We start from the raw sequence: 24,886 nt of genomic DNA, 5'->3' as shown, positions 1-24,886 counted from the left end.
AGTCTTATTACAAAAACTGTCTGTAGAACTGACTTTTAGACTGTATTTCAATTAAATAATACCATGTTTTAATTTCTTACTTCTCAATCTACTGTTCTTATCCACTCATGGGGACAATTGAAGTAGAAATAGAAATCCCTTCTGCTCCCATGAACATCTCAGCTCGTGAAACATACTTGCTCCATTTTTTTTCTCATGATCAACTGCAGATTACTTTTCTTTTTAAATGAGAGAAAAGATATGATGATAGAATTCACTTCAAATGATAATTTAATAAAAGGAGCAACTGAAGAACCTAAACAGGATGTTGTACTTGACCAAAACTGTCAAAAGCGATAACACCGTTGCCACGAAACCACTGGCCTAACACTGTAACTGGCTGAAATGACAACCCCGGCCTCCAGCCTCGAGGCTCAATCTGTAGTTGAAATAAAACTTATCAAATGTCACTGTTATTTGTTTTGAGGTGGAAGCGGCACTGGATTTTAAAACAGCCAATATTCTTTTAAGCACCACCTTTTAGCTCTTAGTATCTTTGTGTTTCAGACAGGAATGAATGACATCCCTCCTTTAGACGGAGCAGCTAAACTTCCTTCACATCATTTCGGCACATTGCCCAACTCCGCCATCCAAGGACACGGGAGGAGAAAAAAAAACCAACTGTCGTATGTGGTGACTCTCAATTCCAGTAATCCTAAAAGAGGAGCAAAGGGATGCACAGCCAGGTTTACACGTATCTGCACAATCAAGGATAATGAATTTGGCAAATGGTGACAGAAATCAAGCGACAGTGATACTGCAGCCTGCAGACTTACTCCTGCAGCATCTGAAGATCCAAACAAACTTTCAAAGCCTCCCTTATGGGCACTCTAATTGTCTGTCTTGTCTTGTAACACTTCTGGTTTTTTAGTTAGAAAATCACTGTGAAAGATCTAGACTAGGCTGTAGGCTAGCTCTAGACTGGGCTAAACCCACTCCTTGACGTGTTTCTTGCATAGCAATAGCTTTGCTATAAAGATTTTACATGTGATCTCGCCGTTCACAGCAGGTATGTGCTCTCCTGATTTCCAAGCCTTTGATTTTCATTTGCCTGTTGAGAAGGAATGCCCAAAGGAAAACCTCCAGCCTCAGACTGAGAAGTTAGATTTGTTAAATCAAGTGAAATAAAACCCATTTTGGTTTTTCTGATGCCACTGGCTTGTTCTTCTGATGCTCAACTTTTGTAAGCACAGAAATTGAGGCTCACAAAGGAGCCCTGCAAGCTGCCGAATTCATACTGCACAACTGCTAATTAAAAGGAGCCTTTTTTTTTTTAAAAATTTTAAATCATTAGCTGTGTTTTTTCTCCCAGGACTTCCCCCCCCCTTCCCCCCCCAATGATTGAATGAACACTACAGCAAGCAGACTTTTATTCCTCTTCCCACTCTGCCCCCCGCCCCCCCCAAATGATTTGTCATGGAACCGGTTCTGGACCATTTGGCCTCCCCGGAGGCTGCCCGGCAGAGAGAGTTTATCAGATGGTTTTATCACTGCACATTATAGATCCCCTTTCAAACCCAGAAATTGTTTATTGGCAAGTCCAAGGCTGAGCTCCCGTCTTTAATGCAAAGGGTTGTACAAAACTATCAGGCTGATGATTGGAATGATTTAATATCTTTTCCCAGAGCAGGCGGCACAAGCACGCTTGCTTTGCAAGTAGGATTATGTTTTACGTGCTGAATAGTCACAAATCTCTTGTGGTCTGCCATTCAAGTTTGCAAATGCAAGTAGAAGTTCAATCTGGCAAAGCACAGCCTGTGGGCTGGCTGGCAGGGTGTGCCTAGATCAAACCAGAAATGTCTATGTCCATAGCGGTTCCCAGTATTTCGGACGCCAGCCTCTCTGCGTTATCTTTTTTGCCTTTCTCCCCCAGCTCTCCATTGCAGCGCTGTGTTACAGAGCACCGTCACCCCCTCGTCCCCGCGGCTTTGCCTCCTCCTCTCTGCCGGTGACACCAGCTTCTCACCCACAGGTGATGCCTTCCGATGTGTTTCACTGATCCCCGCGTGCATCCAGGTCTCTAAGCTCCACTGATTAAAGAACATGTAAATAAACTGTATTTTAGGGGTGTGCCTATATTCCTCCAAGGAGCAAATGCCATTTTCCCTGGCAAACAATGGACGGTAGTTTTGACAATACACTTGCAAATTGTACTCATTGCCTATTTAGCACAATATGCTATAAATTTTCTTCCATTTTAGTTGTTCTACTAAATAAATGATTGAGGTTTTTATGCATAGGACTCCAGTGGTTTTACCCAATGAACACTGTAGAATAATAATAATATTATGTTTGACTTTCTATATGCTGGAGATTAATTCAATTTTGGAGCTACATTTGGCTTTGCTAACTTTGTTTATTTATTTTTTCCCCCTAAACATGAGTATCAAATTATAGGTAATTCTGACAGCTAAGGAGATGGCTCAGACCATAGGTATGTAACTGGTTGCACCAAATGTTTATGATTCCACAGGCAATTCAACTTGTGACATTATTCTTTCTACCTGTTATTATTTGATTTCATAAGTGCATGTTTTACAAATACCAGGGTGCACCTTCTTTGTCTGAAAATGCAGCCCGTTGCACATGGTATTTTTTAGAGCTGTGTTTGCTGCTGCAGCATTTGTAAGGCAGACGAGCGTGCAGGAGTAGGGATTTGGTTGCTAAGGGCTTGAAAACTTGCAGTCATGCAGTAACCGTGCAGCAGGCAGCCTCATACGCCACGTTATTTCCCCATGCTACTGACTCACTCCCACAAATGACAAGGAAAGAGGTGGGTTTGGTGAAACATCCCTCTTTCTCCAGGCAGTACTGAAACAGGCTCGGACTATGACGTCCAGTCCATCAAAATAAGAGCAAACGTGCCAAAGCTGCCCGTTCCCGGGGCTTAATGGCCACACGTACCCAGAGCCATTCTTGGGCATTTTAGTAAGAAAAATGCAAACGTGAACCGGGATGCCGCAGCAAAAATCATTAGCACTATGGTATCATTGTACATGTGCCCTAAGCCTGCACAGGACGCATTCATCTTTTAAATTTATCTTTTAAACGTCTGAACTCAGACAAGACTACTGCAAATAATTGGCAAGTTAAACACTACCAGATTATAATGCACTGTTAACACCTGCATCTCTGATCGGCACGGATGGCTTTGATATTATTTTTTCTTTTGACAAGTGGGCGATAGCGGATATCCTTTAAGCCTATATTTAATGAAGCCCTTCATAAATCCATCAACACCTGCTAAGGGAAACTACAATAAAGCTCATACTGCCATAGGCTCTGTTATCGAGAGAACATTTGGCATTCTCATAATGAAGTTTCAGAGCAGATACTTTTCATGTTGCTCTGAGGAAGTGTACTATTTGTACAGGATCTTTTTCTTCCTCACACAATTATACCTTGTGGATCAAGAAGAAAACAACCCTTCTGCCCCTAATTTTCAAAACAATTATAGTCAAACTGTCACTCATCTTGTCCTGCCGGTCAAATATAAGAAAAGAAGAAAGAAAAAGGTGCAGCTTTCTAGACAAATAAACTCCTAATTTTATTTTGTTAGCTCTTGAAATGATTTTGCTATTAGCTGTAACTGTTTTATAAATTCTCACCATACTGATTTTTGTTTCTGTGTTAGGCATCCTGTGGGTGTGATAAAAAATGTAAAGCTATAAACTGAGAATAAATTGCTATTTGTTACATATTTTACATTTGCAAATTTTACAAAAAAACCGCTACGTAAAGTGGTTATTTTGTCAGTTAAGACTGAAAGAACTGATGGGGTAACAGAAGAATAGATAATGAGGAAATCTGACATCATGAGCTGAGAGCTGCGGAGTGCTTTTAACACGTACAGAGATCTAGGTATCCCAGCTCAGCAAATCACCTGAACGTGTGCTGAACTTCAGGGACCTAAGTAATCAGACTGGTTTCACGGAAACAACCTGCAGGTCAAAAAAAATAAAAAAAAATTAAGAAAATTATGTTTGGTATTCTGAACACGTAGACTGCACGGAGACAATTTTTTCTAAAACAAACTTCGCTAAGTGGATCCACAGGACTGTAAATGGTGGTTGAGACAATTCAGTCGACTGGATTTAAAAGCATGCGCTGTCATCATGCACACGGGACTGCAAAGCCATTGGGGATCTAGGAAGATAATATGCATAAAAGGTTTCAGGACACATTCTATATTACTACACTAAGAATACAGGTCATTTGTCAAGTAGTCATTTACCCCGTATATTCCTCCTGCATCACCTTTCACAACACACCACGGTTTGTGCGCCTGGCCCTCACATTCTCATGGTTTCATAAACCAGGTGCTTGGACTTTTGGTCAGCTCACAGCTTGTTTTGGGTTTTGGTTTGGGTTTTGGTGGTTTTTTTGTTTGGGTTTTTGTTGGATTTTTTTTCTTTTATTTGAAAGCTTAAGTGAGCTGACTGAAGTATAGACAAGAACATTATTAATAAAATTTGGTATCTTATTTATGCTTTGAATCATATTCGCCTCTAAACCTTTGTGAGCAAAAGCATAGGAACATCCCCACACAACAATTATCAAACTGTTTTTAAAAAGACTTTGTTTGTGCTGTTCAATGTGTCCTGCTTAACCAGAGTGAGGAGGAACACAGAGGCATCCTGACCTACCATGAGTGCTCAGGTGTGGTACCTGCCCACGGAAGCCAGGCTCTGGTATGGGAGAGGAGCCGGGGAACACCCCTTAGTGACCCGCAGTTTGACAGCACAGTTTCAGCAGAGATGGCCTTCATGCTTCCAAGAGTATGGAAGCGGTGACCGCACTCCACTGCTACGACGTTGAAACGCTGCAACAGCGGATTTGGATTCCTGACCTATGCCCGTTGCTGCTGGAGGCTGTGGTCTTTATATTTCACCACATTCTTCTCTTTTGCTCTTACAGTTCTAGGCATTACCTTGAAATTATGGACAGTACCTCCGCTTTTCCTCCATATATTTAGATTCTGTGTTTTCTAGAAATAAATAAATAAATCTATTAAAAAAATACCGCTAGGTAACTTGTTTGTTAGTTTTCTATATAGAGAGGTGCTTTTATACAAACCTTTAGTAACGTCTGAATTTTGCCTAAACTAAGTATTGGAAAATAATGCACACAATGAGATCCACCTGTTCTCATTCTAAATTGAGATATTTTCTGCACGAAACAATCGAATGAGAGAAGTTCATCTTTGAGCTGCAAGATGTGACACCAGAGAGGCTAAGGAAGACGTTTGAAAAGAGGGGGATGCTGCTTTAGATTAGCTGGGATGTCCAGCACATAACTCAAGTTATAATAGGCATTTAAAAGCATGCTTTCCAATAAGTCAGACAGCTTTGAGAATCAGTGGCATTAACAGCAATCAAAATGTTGCAAAAATGCTGCCCTTTATAAGCAATTAATTCAAAGTGCAGAAAAGAGAAGATACGATAATGAAATAGATAATATGATAATAGGCAGGAGTGTGCGATTGCCGGTTCTTTTCTCTGCTGCCAAGTTATGCTTCCTGTCCTGCTGTGGCTGTGCAGTGACAGACACTTTTCTAGGTCAGCGATGAACGTGAGCTGAAGTCAAACACAGGCAAGTCCAGCGCGAGCTCAGCCCCCCGGCCTCGGGCAGGGCAGGCAGCGGGGAGCGCGCGCGGGGCGGCTGGGGGAGGCGCACGCAGAGAGCCCTCGCATCTGAACACGCAACACAAAGAGAGACCCAGAAAGCCTCAGCACCATAGCAGCAACCTCATGGGATCACACGGACACTAAGAAGGCTTTCTGCCTAAGCTGTTATTTTTACAAACAGAACCATTTTTCCCGATTCCAAATGTACTGCAAACCCTGCAGTAAGCACAGTGCTTTTCAACAGGAATAAATAAAAATTAATGCAATACTTGTACCTTTTTCTTTGTTTCAACCTCTCTCTGCCTTCCCATCAGCTCAAGCACCTCAGCCAGGTCCTTTCCCCTCTGTGGATCCAAGCTCAATGGCCCTTTACACTTCCCTCCAGGTGTATTGATCAGCGGCCCTGGGAAGGCTCCCAGCTCCTCGCTGCCAGCTGTTGGAAAGGCAATCAGCCACTGAGCTCAGCCTGCAGGGCTGGTTATCTACACGCTTTTCAGACAAGCTCACCCCTCAAAGTTCCCATTGACTTTCTGGAAAGTTTTGAACAGAAAAGGTAGGTCAAGAGTGATGTTTCTTTAGAGGAATAGAGCTAAAACATTAAGGTAAACCTACTGCACTTTTTTTTTTTTTTAAAGCAATGCAACTATTAAGTTCAAATTTAATATTTTAAGTAAGCCAGCCTTTACCTTAGCTCAGGCAATATGCTACTTCTGCAAAAGCAACAACAGCCCGGGCAAATCCCCTATGCGATGAGCAAAGTAAGGAGTAACAAATAAGAACAGGAGAGTCCTTTAGGCACAAGGAGAGGCTAACGAGCAGAGACGGCGCACATACCGTGTCACTGCTGCTCTCACACCAGTGGAGCTACATCAGCTTCGGTAAACTTGTTCTTAATTTACATCAGCACAGGGACGAAGAGAATCAGCCGTCTTTTTTAAGATGCAATTGTTGCTGTAAACACTTGCCATTGCGATGAGTTCCACCACGCTGAGTTTCAGGTGGTGTTGGTTGAGCTCTTGTACACAGGAGAGCAGCCAATTCCCAGTCTCGCTTGTTTCGGAAACACAGTCCCCCCCAGCTCCCTCCAGCAGAAATATCCCTATGGCACAGCCCACTTTCTGCCACGGGGACAGTGGTCAGATAGGTCCTACCCGCTCTTCAAGTTTTGTGACAAGATCCATGACTTGCCCACAGCGGCTTAGCTGGGGATCCTGCTACGCTCCGGCCTAGAGCTGCCTTATGATACAGCTTTGGGCACAGTGAGAGCTTGACACCGCGGCCTGGAGAGTAAAGCCTTGCGGTGACTCTGTGCCAAGTCCCATCGTTTCATTTCCACTGCCGCCCGCCCGGCCAAGGCAGGCCCCAGCTGCATCTACCCAATTCCCCGAGCAACCCCGTGCTGCAGGATATGGTACAACTATTTGCCAAAACCTCTTGTCCTGGTTTCCCATCAGTTTCCCGACATTTTATTTCTAATCCAGAGCTCATGCTTTAATAAACTCCTCCTCCCTCCTCATCTCCCTTTGATTTCCAACTTGTTGACCAATACAGTTAAAGAAGGCAGAGGTCTGAATACATAATTACATTCTTACAGATGGTCACGAAAAGGCAGTCAGAGCCCCACAGCTTGGCACCTTTTGAGATAAAGCTGTAACATGGGCTCAGTCCTCCTGGGACAGACTCAGAATCTACGTTTAAGAGAGACCCCAAACCTCAGGAGCTGTTTGGATGAGGAGACATCAACAGATACTACCAAGATGCAAAGCCCCAGGACAGCAGGTTTTGTTGACTTCCTGCTAACAAAACTGCTCCTTTCCTCATGCTGATGGCATTTTCATAGCACTGTGATACCGCTTAGTATCAAGCCATCAGTGGAGAGCAGGCTTGTTATCGCAGGCTCTTTGGAAGCCAGACCACTTGTTCACAACATCCATGGCTGGCCCACGCTGGAGAGCAGCTTTCCCAGTTAGGGCAGGTCTTTAGATCCCATCCACCTCTCCTGGAAACCCAACACCTCTGTTTTCGCACCACATTGCTCCTAGTGCTACTGCACTTAGTCCTGCACAGGCAGCACCTCCTGCCTGGGGTTCCCAGCACCACCAGTGTAAGGAACCAGCCAGAAATCCAGCCCAAGGTTTGAGGGGACAGAGCAGCAGCTCTGGCAGCGAGCCCAAGCGGGCACCCAGAGCAATGCTGCTCTCAAAGCGGGTTATCAGCTCAGGGATGAGAGCAGTACCGAGATTTATATTTACTTCTCACCACTGAGACCTTTTTCTATACTCCTCATCCATTGTGGCTCGGATTATAATCCCTTGGTTTCCCTGAGCAGAGAACAGTCACACCTTCATCTTGCACCAAATATTTTGCCTCCTGGAACCACAGTACTGCTTTTAAACAACTGCATGCTCTGTGTAGACTAGTTAAGTGTTGTATGTTTTCTACCTTTCCTCACATCCACCATGTGTTCCTACCTTTCCTTCTGCTCCTGTTTATTTTGCCATTTGCACACCTTTCTGGACCACCTCACACCTGGCCCTGCCCTCCCCACCTGTTCTTTTTTCATTCCTCCAGAGCTTGGAGTAGTGCCTAGAGAACACGTGTTTCCTTTATGCTTTTTTCCACCCTGAAGCATGAGCCTTGTGCAACGGCCACCACGACCAGGCAGCAGTGGTCACGCATGGGTGCTCCCTGCCCCTGTTGGAAGGTCGCACCTTCAAGGCAGACTTGTTCCACACCATTGCCTCCCCAGCACTAAATACACTCACTAGCTCAGGTCCTGAGTAAGTGTCAAAATCTCAGCACTTTTCCATTCGATCAGGGCTGTTTTCAGAACTCTGTTTTCCTTTGCTCTTTAGAAGTTATTTATCATTTTTCTATGCAGTCAGCATCTTTGGGCACTCACAATTTGATAATTTGATATTCCTTTCCAGGGTGATCACAGTACAGGAATTACCGCACATATCACTGCCATTCTATTTTAGTGTGGGAACCAACATCCCTGGGGCAAGCCCCAACTGTTCCCAAGAAACTCATTGAGACTCTTGTGCTGCTACCTAGTTTTTCTGTTGTTTCAAGTAACAAACTAAAGCACAACCCTGGATCAGGGATTTAAAAACAGAGCCGCTGGAGTGAGGCAGCATGCCGCTTATTGAACTTGCTCTTCAGGAGACAAATGCTCTGCCAGAAAAGTTTCAGCACTAAGTGTGAAAAAGTCATCCCAAAATTTATTCTCAAAATGTCAACAGAAACGCATCAGTAGATACTCAAAACTACAGAGTTCTTAAAAGTCATACATTCACAACGCAGAAACTTGACAATTGGGATGCCTCTCACATGGTCTATGTAACAATATCCATTTTACAGTGTAAACAGGTACTGGTATGTTCTTACTTACAAGTCCAGCAGGAAAGGCACAACTCGGCATACAGAGATCATAAGCAAGAATCAGGTGCAACAACATTACACAAACTTTTGGTAATCTGCATTTTTGGGGCCTTCCACGACAGAGACTGGACTTGAAGATTTCCTGCAGTCAACAACTAGACTTTTCTTTCCATTGCTCAGTCCTTCCATACCAAATGCTCACTTTCCAGTCTGGTTTAGATCCCATTACACATACAGTTCCAGCAGACGTTAGAGGAATAGTGAAAGGTCAGTCCAGTAAGTCTTCAGGTGCTTCCACTAATACATCAGGTTTTGGTTTCAGATAGTGCATGGAAGCATCTGCTTGAATCTCAGTTCATTACAGTGGTCATTAATAGAAAAATAGACACTACAACTACAAAAGGAAAAAATGAGGTAGATAACTTAGAATCCAGATGACTATCCCAGCAACCTTCATACAATACACATGGATCATTAATTACCATTTTGGTAGAATGCAAATTCACAGACCACCAAGAAACTTAATGACCAGAGTAGGAATGCCATCCAAAAACCCACAAAACATTTAACCTAAGCATGAATACTTCATATTTAAATACAGGTTTACACAGACTGATCTTCTAAATTACCCAAATGAAAAAAAAATAAAAATAAAAAAGTCTCTTGCTAAGGAAACCAGTTCCCATGCCTAATTGCAACAGTCACCTGAGATTCCTTGCAGAGCTTTTAGACCTGACTTCCCAAGGCAAGTCTTCCCTTTCAAGAGAGGAGAGAAAAAAAAAAAAGTATATACATACCCACCCATGCTTGTTTGGGGCTCTCGGTATTGAAATAAAACATCTAGGAAAAACTGCACATCTTTGGAAGTAGGAGTTTTGGCACTATACTTGGAGGACTGTCCTAGTAGTAGTATTAAATAAGCAGCAGTCAACAATACAGAGAATTAGTTCCTTAGGAGCAGTGATTAAAGAAAAACAGCAACTTTCTTCTCATAGAACTTCTGAGGCAAAAAAAGGAATTAAAAAAAAAATTTGTAGTTTTTATAGCCATTATAGTAAAAAGTACATTCAGAAACCACACGGAGCCAAAAATCCAAACAGAAAAAACTATTTCTAAGAGGGTGGCAGACATTCTAGGATATTTACCCGCATTAATAGTTTTCATTTCTCATCAGTAAATAGAAGCTTTTCCATCAACAGTAGGTTGTTTCCACTCTATTCAAAACCCCCAAATATTTCACTCTAAACAAAGAGGTAAATATTCTAACCTTTGGAATTTCAAGTTGTAGAAACTTCTGTAAGGCTGTACACATTAAAGTCACACGTAAGAACTACTTTGCAAGACCCGCATCTTTCCAAATAGAAGGAAATCCTATTCTTTATTATTTACTATTTGCAAAGCAATATCATGATTGTACTCTGGGCAACTCTTACAAAGACAACCATAAAATCATTTGCACGTCAATAGGAAAATAGGAGGCTGAAGTGGAATCTCTTAAAAATATATGTTTGTGTATATATATATTTGTTCTTTCTGTACGTCAACTTCACTTGAGTTTTTAACTAACAGCAATTTTGTTCTCCTCCATGAAGTGAGGGAACTGGTGTTTTGGCACATTGTCTGCAGCAGCACCACTGGCCTTCTCCGTATCAGAACCAGTCCCAGACTGGGTCCCATCTATTTTGGAGACTGTAGCGGTATTTATTGCCGAACCACCCCCAATGGTGACTGGAAGGGCAGGTAAGCCACCGCTCTGGATCACCGAGATCTCGTTAGTCTTCATCGCTATGCCATTGCTGAGTACCGCTGCATACTGATTCCATACTGTGGGGTCAATGCTCACTGAAGGAGGCATTATATCCTTTGGAAACATTTCAGATACCTTCTTGGGATCATTCCCCAGCAGAGCCATGGGGTTATCAATCGAAAGCCTTCTTCCCCGTCTGGCGGAGTTATTCCACATGTGAGTTCCTACATGGACCTTCCAGAGGGGGAAAAAAAAAAAAGTGAAGGGAATCATTAATATTGCAGGGATTTTTTTATGGTATACCCAAGTTCTACTTTGCTTACAGCCAAGTTGCTCAAAAGGAGTCACGTATACTCCACTTGCATTGGGGTAAGTATTTAAGCTGGCTAGTTCTTGTTCTCTTGCTGGCGTGTGTAAGACACTCTGAATCATACATACATACTGTCTGACATCACTATGGCTCTCTAGTTTACTGCCGAAGTGGTTTTACACTCACTGTATTTTCCCTCCCCATTTATGCAAGAGGACTGAGGAGCTCAAAGAGGTTCTCATGGGACGCGAGAAGCCTCTGTGCAAGCGAGAGAGCTGCAAGTCCCTTAGAGAGCAAATGGATTAATTTGACAGACAATAAGGACAGACTTGCAGGACTTCAGCAGGTGCTTAGACACAAAATCCCCAAGTACTTTGTGCCATCTCGGGATTATCCTCTCAGTTTTATCCCTCCTCATCCTGCATGGTGTTTCAAGCAGTGCAGTGTGATGCATGTATTTTGTAGGCCTCATTTTGTAGCATTCAGTCTATAAAATCCTTATGTCTTGACACATTGAAATCCAAATGAAAATAATCAAGCAATCTGCTTAGTAAGGCTAAGTCTTTCCTACCATCCAAAAAGGGAAGTCAAGGACAGTAGCAAAGACTTCTGTGTGTGATCCCAGTACACTGTTTAGCAAATTGTGTGAAAAAAAATCAGGAAGGAGACACAAAAGTCAAGGATAACCATTTGAGGAACTAAAAAGAAAATCAAAGTTGTCCCCAAGGGCAGGACAAGCATTAGCTAGTCTTTCCCTCACTGGTATGACTTTCCCCAACAAAGGGGATCACAACATAAGGCACAACTTACCTTCAGGTTTCCTTTTGTTGTGAAGGCTCTCCCACAGATGGTGCAGGCAAATGGCTTTTCACCAGTATGGGTCCGTTCATGAATCTGAAGGGCGCTGGCAGAGGAGAAGTTCTTCCCACACGTAGTGCAGATGTGCTGTTTGGCAGGACGGCAGAATTTCGGTCGTGGCACGAGGAGAGGGGCAACACCAGGGGAGAGAGCTGGTGGGCCAATGAAATGGCTAGTGCTAATGGGACGCTCGCTGGGCATCTCCATTTTTATAAGGGCTGGTGGGGCTCTGACAAAAGCAGCTGGAATACTACTTCGACCTGGAAAGAAAGCAAAGATAACATTTATCCCAAATTCCTTCTGCTTCCAAACTTAAGTCTGGCTAAGATACCAGAGGCCCTGGCTTTAGAGCCTGACAAGTGTGACCGCAAAGCCCTCCAAAGCCCTGTGGAAGGGCTGCTATTACACTTGCTAGGATGCCCTGAAAAAAATCAGTTCATCCCTATTTTTGTTGGTGAGCTTAGGAGATAGGAAGTCTCACCTTCTGATCAAATTTAGATCAATATCAGCCTCAGTGCTAAAGAGCTCGAAAACCCCACAAAAGATTCCAGAGTTTTAATGCCACACTCTCAGGTTAAGCAGTTTTCCATGACACACAAACGTGTATCTTTTAGAGAGCTATAGCGAGGTATCAGATGAGCCCGTGAAAGACAGTTAAGTGCACAGCCTCTATTTATTTTAAGGCCCTCTATGCTCCCCCTTGCAGGAGATGACAGCACTTAAGTCTCTGAATTTTGTTGAATTTTGAGTGAGTCAGCAAAAGTTTCCAGGGCATATGCCTCTATCCTAATAGGGGTGAAGGAAGAGGGGAAAGCTGAGGAAGTTTTGACTCCTGTTGGTCCTTTTAGAGATGGATTTCCTCCAATCCTACTACCCCACACCAAGTTCTTGCAGCATTTCATGTTACTCACCATATTCTCCATTTGCAAAGTGTAAGCCGGGTTCTTCTTTAATGACCTTTCGACCGATATTGCCGTAAGTTAAATCCAAAGCACCGACGACCCCTTCCATTTCTGCAGAAGTGTTCTCAGGACCCTCTGATTTATTTCCCGTGCCTGTATCTTCTTGATTGTTGAAGCTAGGTGACTTTGACCTTACGCTCTCAGCTTGGCTGTTGGCTGGGGACAGAGCCTGGAGCGATGCAGACTCAGAGGCAGCAGGACTCCTGCCGTTCTGATAATCTGGATCTCCTGCCACAGAAGACGAATCATTTGTCATGCCATCACTTTCTGCTGAGCCGTTGTCACTAGACTTCAAGCTGCTTTGCCGCTGCAAGTTCAAAGCAGAGTTGACGATCTTCATCTGATTCTCCAGAGCTGCAATACCAGAGAAGGTGGCTGCCGTGGATGGAGATTCTGATTGTGCATCGTACGGAGTAGGAGGTTTTGAAGAACTCCTAGGGCCATCCTGAGAGTCCAGGTCCTCTTCCATCTCTATGCTTTCCACGGTCTCGTCCGGGCGACTGATGTCTCCGTTCTTCTCAGCCACAGTTGGATCCACATCAGTGTTGTCGCAGGTGTTTTCCGGCATCGGTGTATTGGGTATCTGTCCCCCCATATGCATGCGGATATGCTGCTGCAACACAACTGCGTTTGTAAACTTCTTCTGGCAAATAGGACATGAATGTTGCATCTTCAAAGGAGTATTGGCCCGGTGGACACCATAATGAGTTTTAAGGTTCCCTTTAGTGGAGAAGGCACGGCCACAGATTTTGCACTTGAACGGCCTCTCTCCAGTGTGAGTGCGATAATGCATTTTGAGTGAACTCTGGCAGCTCAGCACTCTGTGACAGATCAGGCACTCGTTGGGGTCAGCAGTGGATTTGTCGATATTTTCAACCAGTTGCTGAAGCTTTGATGTTTCTGAGCCTTGCTCGTTTGACCCACTTACATGGAAGATGCTCACGCTGCAGGTAGCTTGCGGTGAACTCAAGCTCTGCTCTGTTCCCGATTCATGACCGACCGCCCCTGATGAGGAAGAGCCACCCTCACTTTCTGGAGAAGGCCTTGACTGCAGATCATTTGAGAAGGTACCAGGCAGGGACTCCTTAACGCCTGCTAGGCTGGAGGCGGTCTGAGGTGCACTGGTGGCCGCAGAGGTAGGCAGGGTTGTTAGGAGAGGTTTGCTATCCACAATCAGGTTAGACTCATCCAGTGGCACAGACATCCCATACGGGATTCCAGTGCTGGTGGGAACATTGTCCAGGTGCTCAGGAACCGGGTAAGGATTCATCTTTATGTGGGGGTATTTGTCTTTATGACGCTGAAAATGCACTTTAAGGTTTCCTTTGGTTGTAAAGCGGTTACCACAAATGTTACACTTGTAGGGTCTTTCACCGGTGTGGGAGCGGAGGTGGATCTGCAGGGCACTGTCATTGCCAAAGACCTTGCCGCAGAATTTACACTTGTGTTTGAAGAACGGCTCTTCTGCATTCGGTTTGCTTTCAGACACGCTAATGTTGGGAGGTTTTCCCTTCCCCTTCTTTGAGGAATCTATTACAGAAGAAACGGCCGAAAGCGGATTTTGGAAGATGACGGAGTTGGAGGACTGAGGTAGCAAAGGATTTGGGAACCGAGAAATGGAGCCGGGGAGGCTTCTGCTTGCCTCCGGCTTCAAGGGGAAGGAGGAGGAAAGCCCAGCAGCCAGCGAGCTGGCGGCCGCAACGCCAGTGTTAGAATGAGGTAGTTTTCCTTGCTTCAAGGATTCCAGTGATAGGCTCTGGCTTCCAGCTTTTTGTCCGATTAAAGCAACAGCAGCCGACAGCTGCTGAGACATGTGAGCGCCCAGAGCTTTTAGTGGATCAGTAGCAGCTGCTATGGAAGGATGCAGGGCATGGGGAGCCATCATGGCAATCTGAATGCGAATTTGCTCCGTCAGCTGTATTTGCTGGAGTTGCTGCTGCTGCAAACACACGAGCTGCTCCAGGATCATTGGGATAGCATTAAAACTGGCTGCCGAAGAAGAGATGGCATCGGAGGTCCGCTGGTTCACAGCCACTTTAGTGCCGCGTATCGTCTGCAAAGTCACATTAGTGTTTGGTACTTTGGATTTTGGTAGATAGCTTAGCCCAGGAGCCGCAGGCGTGACGGGGGGTTCTATTTTAAGGTACATTCCTCCCACCGCTTCAGCATCCATTTTTCCTTCTCTCTTTTCCATAGAACCAGTGCAGCCCTTTGCCTGAATGTCCTTGCGTGCCCTGCTATCCATCCGATCACTTGGAAAGCTCCCTAGAGAAGACTCGGAGAAGCTCTCAGGGGGTACTGTTCCCTCACTGTCATTCATGATTAGAACAGGTGGATTTTTAGTGCAATTTTTCTTATGCTCAAGGAATTCAGAGAGATCAAAGAATTCTGCACAGCATTTCTCACAGATTTTAGTTTCCTCCGTGCGGCACCTTTTGGAACTCATTTCACCATCTCCGTCACCTGGGACGTTTTGTGGACTCCCTTAAAAATAAAAGAAAGTCGCATTGTTAATAGCTAGATTTAGACTATTTCCTATTCTTAAGATCACCGACTTCGCCTGAATTGCAAGTTAAAGACACCAGGCACCGGCATTGAGTTTGCAGCTCGATCTGAACCCCTGCTCTTTGTTTTGCTGCTAATTCATTTGCAGCCCCAAAGAAATCCGCATCTTAGTTCTGTTTTCAATAAAACCAGTAATATCGCAAATCCCTTTACAGAGGTAAAGGGATGGTGCAGCAAGGCAGCCAGCACCTGCAAAACAGCTCAAAGGAACACGCCTCAAGGAAGACAGAGAAGATATTGTAACATTGAGCAAAACATCCTATAAACTTGTGTTTGCCCTTCAGTCTTTAATCCTCAGTTCACCATCTCACAGAAATTCACACAAGATTGTTAACACAACAATTTTAGAGCAGCACACTGAACTATTAGATGACATTCACTCTGCCATTATGGAAGTCATTACTACCGAAGAGGGCTGACAAAAGCAAAAGTAAGTCCAATATTAGCTTTTAAATACTTCAAAAGCACGCTCACATTAAAAACAACCTCTAAAAAGCCACAGGAGTAAAGAAAAGATGGTTAACTTACAGAACCCCACACGTAGGTACGAGCCTACATTGATACTGATGATTATATTAGAGAGCGAAGCAACAAGTCCTGCTCGCAAAACACCCGCAGCCGTTTCGGACCCGCTCAGGACGGGGTGTTTCACTACATCCGTAATTCACCTGCTTTTAGGGAGCTTGGAGGAGGGGGCAAGCAAAGCTGGTCAGCCAGTCCACTCCTGCCCTGCCTCCATCAGCACCCCGCTGATTAGACTGCGCGTAATTTGCACGCAGACCAAAAAAAAAAAAAAAAAATCATTCAGGGAAATATCGGAACGGGAAGAGAGGTTAAGAGAAATTCTACACCAAAACAGGATGTTTTTGCTCATGTCTAGCCATCCTTCAAACAACAACTCGCACACAGCTCGAGGCGGGCGAGCACACGGGGCATGGAGGGCTCAGGAGGTAAGACTTGAGGCTCACACAGCTGAGGGGGAGGCGGGAAGGACTGCAGATAATTCAACGACCCCCATCAGGTGAAACGTCCTGTGAGTCCCATTAATTAACTGGCCCAGTTTTGATGGGTGCCCCGGGTGCAGTAACCGAGCGCATCCCCTCTCACGCGGCCGGCGGGGCACGCTGCAGACCTCCACCACAGCCGAGAGCCTGTGCTGCGACATCTCCTCTGTCCAGGTCTTGCGTCTCCAGTAACTCACCTTGGGGCTCAGCTCTGGTTCCACGTTACAAGCCCGCACTGTCTTACAAGGGGAACCCAAGACTCTGCAAGCGCAGGAGCTATTTGCGGCTTTCATCTTAAAGGTGTAACTGAACCACACATCTGATACATGTGTATATCCTGTACAGGGCAGGGTGAGGGGAAGCATGTCCAAGCAACGACTCAAGCACGTTGAATTACTGTTTCGGGGTAGCATAAGAGCTCTGTATGGGAGGATACTGCAAACCTTGACGTTTGTTAGGGTAACAAGGGTATCGTATGTACATTCAACAAACCAAACTTCCAACTGTTTAATATTGAGTGTACATGAGAGTTTGTTATTTTTCTTAAAAAGCAAACAACTCGATCAATTAAAAAAAAAAATGCAAGTATCAAAGGCCTGTCATGCTATGGTGTGCAGAGCAATAAATCCAAATGTATATGTATGTAATTCTGTTAATCACAGACACTTTGGGGTTACAAGTACCTTAAACATGGGGGAAAGGTGTTCTCAGCACAGCTATGATCAAAACTGTTTGGATCCCTCATATCTAAACAGGGAGAATTATATATTCCTGCCCCACCCCCCGCCCAAACAACTTCCACAAGTGAAGGAAATGAAGAGTACAAGCATAGTTTTAGCATACATTTCCTGCCCCAAATATCATTAAATTGATGCCCCTAAATTGATTTAACTCTATGGAAAAATATACAGAGAAATCTAGTCTGCAGACAAGTACAAGCAGCACATGATTCAGAACTCGGTCAATAAATTAGGGTCAACTGAAGCCAAGAATGGAAGTTTTTAAAACACATCTTTGCAAGAGTCTGAGCAGATATAATGGGAAAGAAAGCACTGGTGTTGAAAAAAGACAAGAAGATTCCATAACTACTCTGTACTCTGACTGGAGAGGTCTTTACTTCATTAGTTTCCTAACTATTTCCATCCACTCAACAGGTATTCCACAGAATAGGCTAAAACACCAAAACCTCTTGTCCAAATCCTTTAGCGTTTAGGGCTTTAACAGTCCATTCTCCCAGGCCCAACTACACAGTTTCCCCATGTTGCAAAATAACCTTAGGTTCTACCTTAGAAAGCACAAAGGTCTTTCTCCCACAGCCCCTCCTCCGTGAGCCCATGCATGTCACCCTGCAGTTTGCACCTCCACAGTGGCCATGCAAAATGTCTCAAGTGGAGCAGAAACGTCTGCATGAAAGCCTGTTGCCCACCCCCAAGGAGATATTCCAGGATAACTACGTCTAGACACATCCTCAAACTTTAACTGCTTCAAAGCACCTGATCATTTATCTCCCTGCCCTCGATAGCACTTTCTTATTTTTCCACTTTTCCACTGATAAGACCACAGTAAATTCAAAGCCCCTTTCTCCAAACTCCAGCACAGCCCATGCTCCTAATTTTCATAATTCTGAGAAGCTCCAGAGGTAGCTTTTCTGGTCCTAAGCACCAGTTGCCATCCCAGAGGAAGAAACTCCAGTAAATGGAAGGGACCTGTGTGCGGCAGGTTACCAGCCCTGCCCCTGCCTGCTCCCACTGCCACTGTCACACCGTTTACTTTCCAGTTACCCTGTCTGACAGTCAGGCACAGACAGCTCAGGACTCCACATAAATTCAATTCCCAGCTCGTACCGACTTGTTGCATGATAAGTAGGGAAGAGTTGTGCCTTATATTCTCTTCTACCTTAGATAAAAGGGAATATAATAGCTTTCCCTATCTCAAAAAAAGGTTTATTAAGACACAGTCAGTGGGAGCAGGATGCTCGATTATTGTGTAGTAGCTGGAATAACACAGGAGAGCAATTTACTGTTTCTTTAAAAAAACCCGTCGGCTTCTGTGAAACTCTTCATCTTGATTTCTAGCTACATCCTCTGCCCAGCCTCGAAGGAGCACCCAGCGCCTGCAATCAGAGCACCTCATTTACCCAAACCCCCGCAGCCCTGCCCTCCCCCCCAGCAGTTATCTCATGAACTTAACGGTCTGAAAACGTGGGGTTTCTCTGCAAGGACACCTCCCTGTGCAGCCAGCTCTGTCCACATACTGTACGAGGATTTACCGGAGCCCAGAGCCCTGCCACAGCAATTGCTTGTGCACTTCACTTAACCCTCTCCCAAGGCTTCCCAGGGATAGGGCTTCTACTGTTTTTTTTATCTCCCCACCCCCGAATTTCAGGAATGTTATCTCTCAGCATCTAGTTATCCAATAAGTTAGAAGAATGCAGTAAACCCAGCAGGGGGGTTAGATTGAATCACTGGCAAATGGATGGAAAAAATCCACTATTGTGTAGGACAAGGCGGTCATCGACAAGGAAGGCTGATAAAATCCACACAGCTCGCATTAATTTTTTTTTTTTAAGGGAACCAGTGAAAGAAGAGCGAAGTCTTGTCTGGCTTGATGTAATTTCAAAATGGGTGCTGCTGGTCTACCACTCACCTGAACAATTACTGACCTTCCCCCCCTCCCCTCAGCTGTGATAAAATTATGTTTCACTTGAATTGGGAGGAAATGGTCAGAGCTCAAGCTTTCCTCCCCCATTATTTTTTTTTCGAGAGTTTAATACCTTTGGTGAGCTTACTTTTTTCACAGACTACATTTGATCAACTATTTTTACTTTAACAAAAACAAAACCATCCACTTTCACAGTTAAAATTAACTCATGAAGGACTAGCAAGTACCCACTCCAGCTCTAGATATGAAAACCTCTGCCATCAGCTCCTTCTTGCTCTCAGGCATCGTGCTTCCTTGATTTTTTTTTTCCCCTGTTCCCAGCTGAAAAGCTACAACTTACAAGAACTTTTAAACTGTCCGAAATTTCCCTTCTCCCGCTATAAAACACCGTTTAAAGCATTTTCTTTGTAACTATGACAAAAAATCACTTCCTCGAGTAAGCAAAATACACGACTGATTACTTACAGAAATGTTCCAATGCCCTTTATGTTTTCTACGCTGAATTGATCAGTAGCATTTTTCTACCCAAGAACGAGCCAGAAACGTGTTACACCTAGCAATTAGCATTTCACGTGCTTTCAGGTTGTCTCTCAAGGCTTTAGGGTTTTTTTATTATCTACCTACTGATTCGCCCTTTTGATTATCCACTTATTCGAGCGAAATATTCGGCCAAGGGCAGAGAAGTGTTAAAACGGGCAGGAAAAGTTAAGATGGGAGGGAGGCACTGGCTTCAAACGGAGGGCACGGCAGGGCCCCCGCCGCCCCGCTCTCCGCACCGTCTTTCGAAAGGGCTTTAAAAAAACAACCAAAAAAAAAAAAAACAAACCCAAAAATCCACCCGATTTTCTGTCTGCCGCTTTATAGTACGCCGGGGAGTTACCTGCCGGAGCCTCCCGCAGCCCCGCGTCCCGGCGCCGGTCGGTGGAGGGCACTCACGCCCCGCGCTGCCCGCCCCGGCCCCACCGGGCCACCGGCCGCCCCCGGGCGGGGCCACCCCGGGGAGCACCCCCCGCCTCCGGCACCCACCCGGCCTCAACACCAACCCAGGCATTACACATTATAACGACTTTTTTTTTTTTAAAAAAACTTCTCGCCCCTGCTGCAAGATAAAGCAATAAACGGCAAAAAAAAAAAAAAAAAAAAAAAAAAAAGAAAAAGGCGAGGTTTCGCCCCAGAAGCGGCAGCAGCGGCCACCCGCCCGCGGCCCTACCTGCTCGGCGGTGCCGGTCCCCCCGCCGCCGCGGCTGCCCCGGACCACACTTAACACTAGTACAGTGTTTAAGACCGAGCTAAACGGCACAAACCCCGCTGCCAAGGTCAATTGCATGAGAGTCCTAATTGTGAGCCTGACATCAACTTACCACCCACAGCAAGCGGGAGGAGGCAAAGGTTAGAGCAGCAGCTCTGTCAAAACGTCACATGCCGCCGAGCCCAGCAAAAGGCCTTCATCACTACAACCAATATAATGTTTCACTTACGTAAAAGGAAAAACAAGCCGGGCATCGTCCCGTCCCCCCCCTTCCCACCCCCTCCCCGGCTCCCAGGCACCCTCGCACCCCTCACACGGCTGCTGCACCCCGGGCACGGCCGGGGGATGCTGATACCCCAGCCCCGGCGGCCAGGCCAGCCTCGGCTTCGGGCAACCCGAAATTAAACTAAAATAATAATTAAAAAAACACCACAAAACTTGGTTTTCCTCGTTAAAACACCCCTTCCCCCTTTCTCCGCTTCTGCGGAGCTCAAAGCACGAAAAGCGGATCTAAATAAAGGAAATCTCCAATTTTTCCCTGAGAAAAAGTGGCGGTTTGATACTGTATTATTTTTTAAGAATGAATCACATTTTTTAATGGCAGCGATCCAGCACAATGGGCATTTTCAACCCCTTTGTGAAAATGCTAATTTTCAGTATGTAGCATTATTCTCCAGTGACCACCTGCTGATTTTTTGACCTGTTAATTGATCACCAGGTTAGCAGAACCGTTTCTTAACACGCTGCATTGTTCACAGAGGTGGGTCCCAAATCGCTTTGCAAGAAAAAAAAAAAAGGGAAAGAAAAAGAGGAAAAAATAAGGGCTTCATTTTATTATTACTATTATGTATATACTCGATAATGTCCCACACAAACCCCTGCGGGATTTCGACTTTGTTACGCAGCTTCATCACTTGTTATTTACGGGCACACCTGGAGCGGGGCGTACCAGGGCTATTTTGGAGGTTTGCGGACGACAAGGGGCACCGGAGCCGCGGGTTTTATTTCTGGTGGCAGAAGCGGAGATCACGCAGCTTCAGTGCGGGGACCCGCACCGGCCGCTTCCCCCCCGGGCCGCAGCGGAGGGTCCCGCCGGAGCGCGGCCGCGGGGCGGCGCGCAGCAGCACCGCCCCCCCCGCCATCGCTCCGGCCACCGCAACAGCCCCACGACCCACAAAAAACGACCCCATCCGAGGCGGCAGAAACCCCCCCCGGCGGGGCGACAGCTTCGCCGGGTCCCCTCGGCCTGCGCGATCGCTGCCCCAGCGGCAGGAGGGATTTCCAGCCAGGGTTTTGTTGTTAAAAGAGGGTGGGGGGAGAAGGGGAAAAAAAAAAGAAGCCCCACCACCATCAACAACAAAAAAGCAGCTGGCCATTGCCCCGGAGAGCACGGTGTGTAGCGATCCTCCCCTCCCCGCACACCTCCCCCGCCCCAAGCGGGCCGCATCAGGAGTTATTAACCCTTTTGTTTCAGCGCAGCCCCGGAGGTGGCTTTCCAGCAGTGGGCAGAGATTTACATGTGGAAACATCACCTCCATCCCCCAACCTAACCATATGCACAAAGGAAAACAGTCATGCATTAAACATGGGATTTATTGCCTTCTGGCCAGCTTGCTGTTTCTTAAGTCACCATTAACCGGACCCAACAATTGCACATTTCGACTCAAAGAAGAGAGGGGGGAGGAGGAAAAAAAATTAAGAGCCCGAACCTCCTGCGGGCTGGGAATAAGCAGCTCCTGTAACGTGCATTCGTATCGATCAGCTCTAGGGATGGAAAAACCCCACACAAAACCCGTCCCTTAGGAGGGCAAAGAACCCAAAGAAAGTTTTTGGGGGGCATATAGAAGCGTTTGGGCACAACGACCACAACAACTCTTCTAAATAACCGCAGCGCAGGTCAGCTCCCCGGCAGCCCCCACCACCACCACCTTCCCCACCCGGGACCTGCCCTCCCGGGCTCCGCTCTCGCTTCGCGGCGGGACGGGCACCGCGGGAGCTCCCCCGGCTCCGCGGCACCCGGGGCGGCAATAGGCGGGGGGGAGCCCGGGGAGCCGCCAGCCCCCCCCCCCGCGGGGAGATGCTGCTCCGTCCTGCAAAGCCGGGCACGGTCCGGCAGCCCCGACCCTTCCCCGCTCCCGTGGGGGACACCAGCAAGGGAGCGCCCCCCCGCCCTTGCCCTGCACGCCCACCACCCCCACCAGGAGCTCAAGGGCTAATTTGAGCGCAAATTTAGACTTTCCCCTTCCCTTAGGCAGGCTCGGGGCCGCCAGCTGCCCGAAAAGGAGGGCCGGCGGTTTGCGGTACCGAAATCCCCCCACAGCGCCCAAATACAAAGCGCTCCCGCACACCCCACATTAGCTCACCGGAGTTATTTTAGGAAGTCGGAAATCAAAGATGGCTGGAGGTCAAGCTACAAAAGGTCCAGGGCGATTGTGATCTCCAACAAAAATAGTCCGAGCGCCCTCCCCCCCCCCTTTTTTTTTTTTAAAAGCCCCACAAAAATCCTCATAACTACCGAGAAAGTGTTAAATACATCGGGGAAACCAAACTCGAGTCGTTTCCTACCCCTGCAAAGACCGTTCGCAATTCCTTCCTCCCCCGCCCCCCCCATGCCCTCCGCCGAAGGGAGGCTTTGGGGTTCCCCTCCCATGAGGCTGCACCCCGAGGGCAGCGCGGCCGGGGGGGGAGGACGGGACGACATTGGGGGGCGGCCAGCCGGGCAGGGCGAGGGACCCTTCGGACAGCACCGCGCAGGGTTGCGCCCCGGAGCAGCCCAAATCCAATCCCCCCCGCCCCCGCGCGAAATACCGAGGGGCCGGTGCCCCGCGGAACAACCCCGAGCTGGGGGCTCCACAGGGGCGCGGGGATTTAAATGCCCCCCAAAAAGCCTGCGGGGAGCTGGGGGTCGGGCTCTGCCGGGAGCTGGGGGAAAAGGAGCGGGGGGGTGAAACACGAGGGTGGAAAAAGCCCCCCGGCAAGAGCCCCTCGCCGCCGCCTCCGCGCATCGGGAAAGTTGGGACCCGCGGAGGCTCCGCGCTTACCACTTGCAGCATCTGGGGGCTGCTCCTCGGAGTTGATGTGCTGGGGCTTCGCCTGCTTCCGTCGCGACATGGTGCACCAGCATCGGGAGCAAAATAGTAGCAATTATTTTCCTCTTCACAACAAATTCCTAGAGTTGGGAAATTACCCCCATTGGGCGGAATGCGCATGTCAGAGTAATTATGATTATCAATAATGCATTGCGATTTATCATGGGTCCCTGACAGCTGATTGGCCTGAGTCCAAGGGCTCACAGATTATTCAAATAAGGTCCATTGATCAGGGCGCAGCGGGGCACGCTGGGCGATGTAGTCCCTGCCCGGCCCGGCCCGGCCCGCCCGGGCGGGCGACAAAGGCGAGCGCCCCGCCGGGGACCGGGGCCGCCCCCCGGCAGCCCCCCCCGGGCAGGAGCCAGCGTGGAGAGTAAACAAACAACCCGGCAGCCCGACTTTCCAGGCTGGCGAGGGACAATACCTTTGTTATCTCACCTGCGCTTTTTATATTGTGCTTTAAAGACTTTTTTTTCTTTTTTCTTTTTTTTTTTTATTTTCTCCCAAAGCCCAGGACAATGCTAATTCTTCCCTTTGTCGTTAGATAAGGTGGAAAAGGAAAGAGCACCGATTGTCCGAAGGGACGAGCTCGAGGTCTCCCGGTGGTGTGGGCGAGTTCAGGGGCTTTAAAAGCGGATCCAGACGGTGCGTAATTATGCTTGGCGTTGGTTCATTTGTTTAAAGACTTCTTTTAAGTCTCACTTTCTGGGAAGCTGGCAAAATTGAGCCAACAGTATTTTTAACAGAAAATAAAAACTTTAGACATGTAAAAGGCTCATGCGAAAAACTTGAAGCAAGTGAAAAAACACCACTTTGAAAGTGTTTGCCTGTACTAAGTTAGCTGTGTATGTACATAGTGGAATAATTTTCATTTTATTCCCCTCTTCTGCTGGTGGGTTCTACGTGAAAATGCTCCAGATTTAAATCTGCCCCAGCCCCAGCTGGGTGGCCCCTGGCGTTTGGTGGCACACTGGGGGTAGAGTCCATGCGGCCAGAGGCGATTGCAGGACCCAGCTCAGCTGAGGCTCGGATTTACTTCACTGTAAAGCCCCCGAGTGCTGTAGAGTCACCTCTACCCCTCTCATCCCCACTGAAGCCAGCTGGACCTTCATAAGCAAAAAACGTGAGGATCCTTGAATATATGGAGACATGTATTGTGAAATCTTCGTGGAGACATGATTTTTTAAATTTTGTTTTCACATAGAACACCTCACAAAGAATGAAATGGTGTGCTAGAACACACTGGAGAGAGAGATTGATTTGATGAAGAGATGATTTTGTTGATTCGGAGGAGCAGGGTTCAGAAGATCTAAGTTCAGTTGAAGTCGGACTCAACACGCACTTGCCATCGCGTTCATCAGCAAACAATTAACCAGGGTCTGTGCCTCAGT

At 46.7% G+C, this 24,886-nt stretch overlaps 1 protein-coding gene across 1 annotated transcript; it reads right to left on the bottom strand.

Annotated features, from left to right (window-relative positions):
* Positions 1–8,870: 8,870 nt before the first annotated feature.
* On the bottom strand, positions 8,871–24,109 carry SALL4 (spalt like transcription factor 4). Its single transcript, XM_074604739.1, has 4 exons — positions 23,448–24,109; positions 12,877–15,411; positions 11,918–12,225; positions 8,871–11,031 (listed from the first exon to the last, which is right to left on the bottom strand). The coding sequence occupies exons 1-4, from the start codon at positions 23,515–23,517 to the stop codon at positions 10,609–10,611; spliced, it is 3,336 nt and encodes a 1,111-aa protein (XP_074460840.1). The 5' UTR covers positions 23,518–24,109; the 3' UTR covers positions 8,871–10,608.
* Positions 24,110–24,886: the final 777 nt, after the last annotated feature.

This window comes from Larus michahellis, chromosome 12 (genome assembly GCF_964199755.1).
Source record: "Larus michahellis chromosome 12, bLarMic1.1, whole genome shotgun sequence".
NCBI classification, from domain to species: domain Eukaryota; kingdom Metazoa; phylum Chordata; class Aves; order Charadriiformes; family Laridae; genus Larus; species Larus michahellis.
The sequence above is the reverse complement of the archived record's forward strand: the minus strand, read 5'-3'. Positions and strand labels throughout refer to the sequence as shown.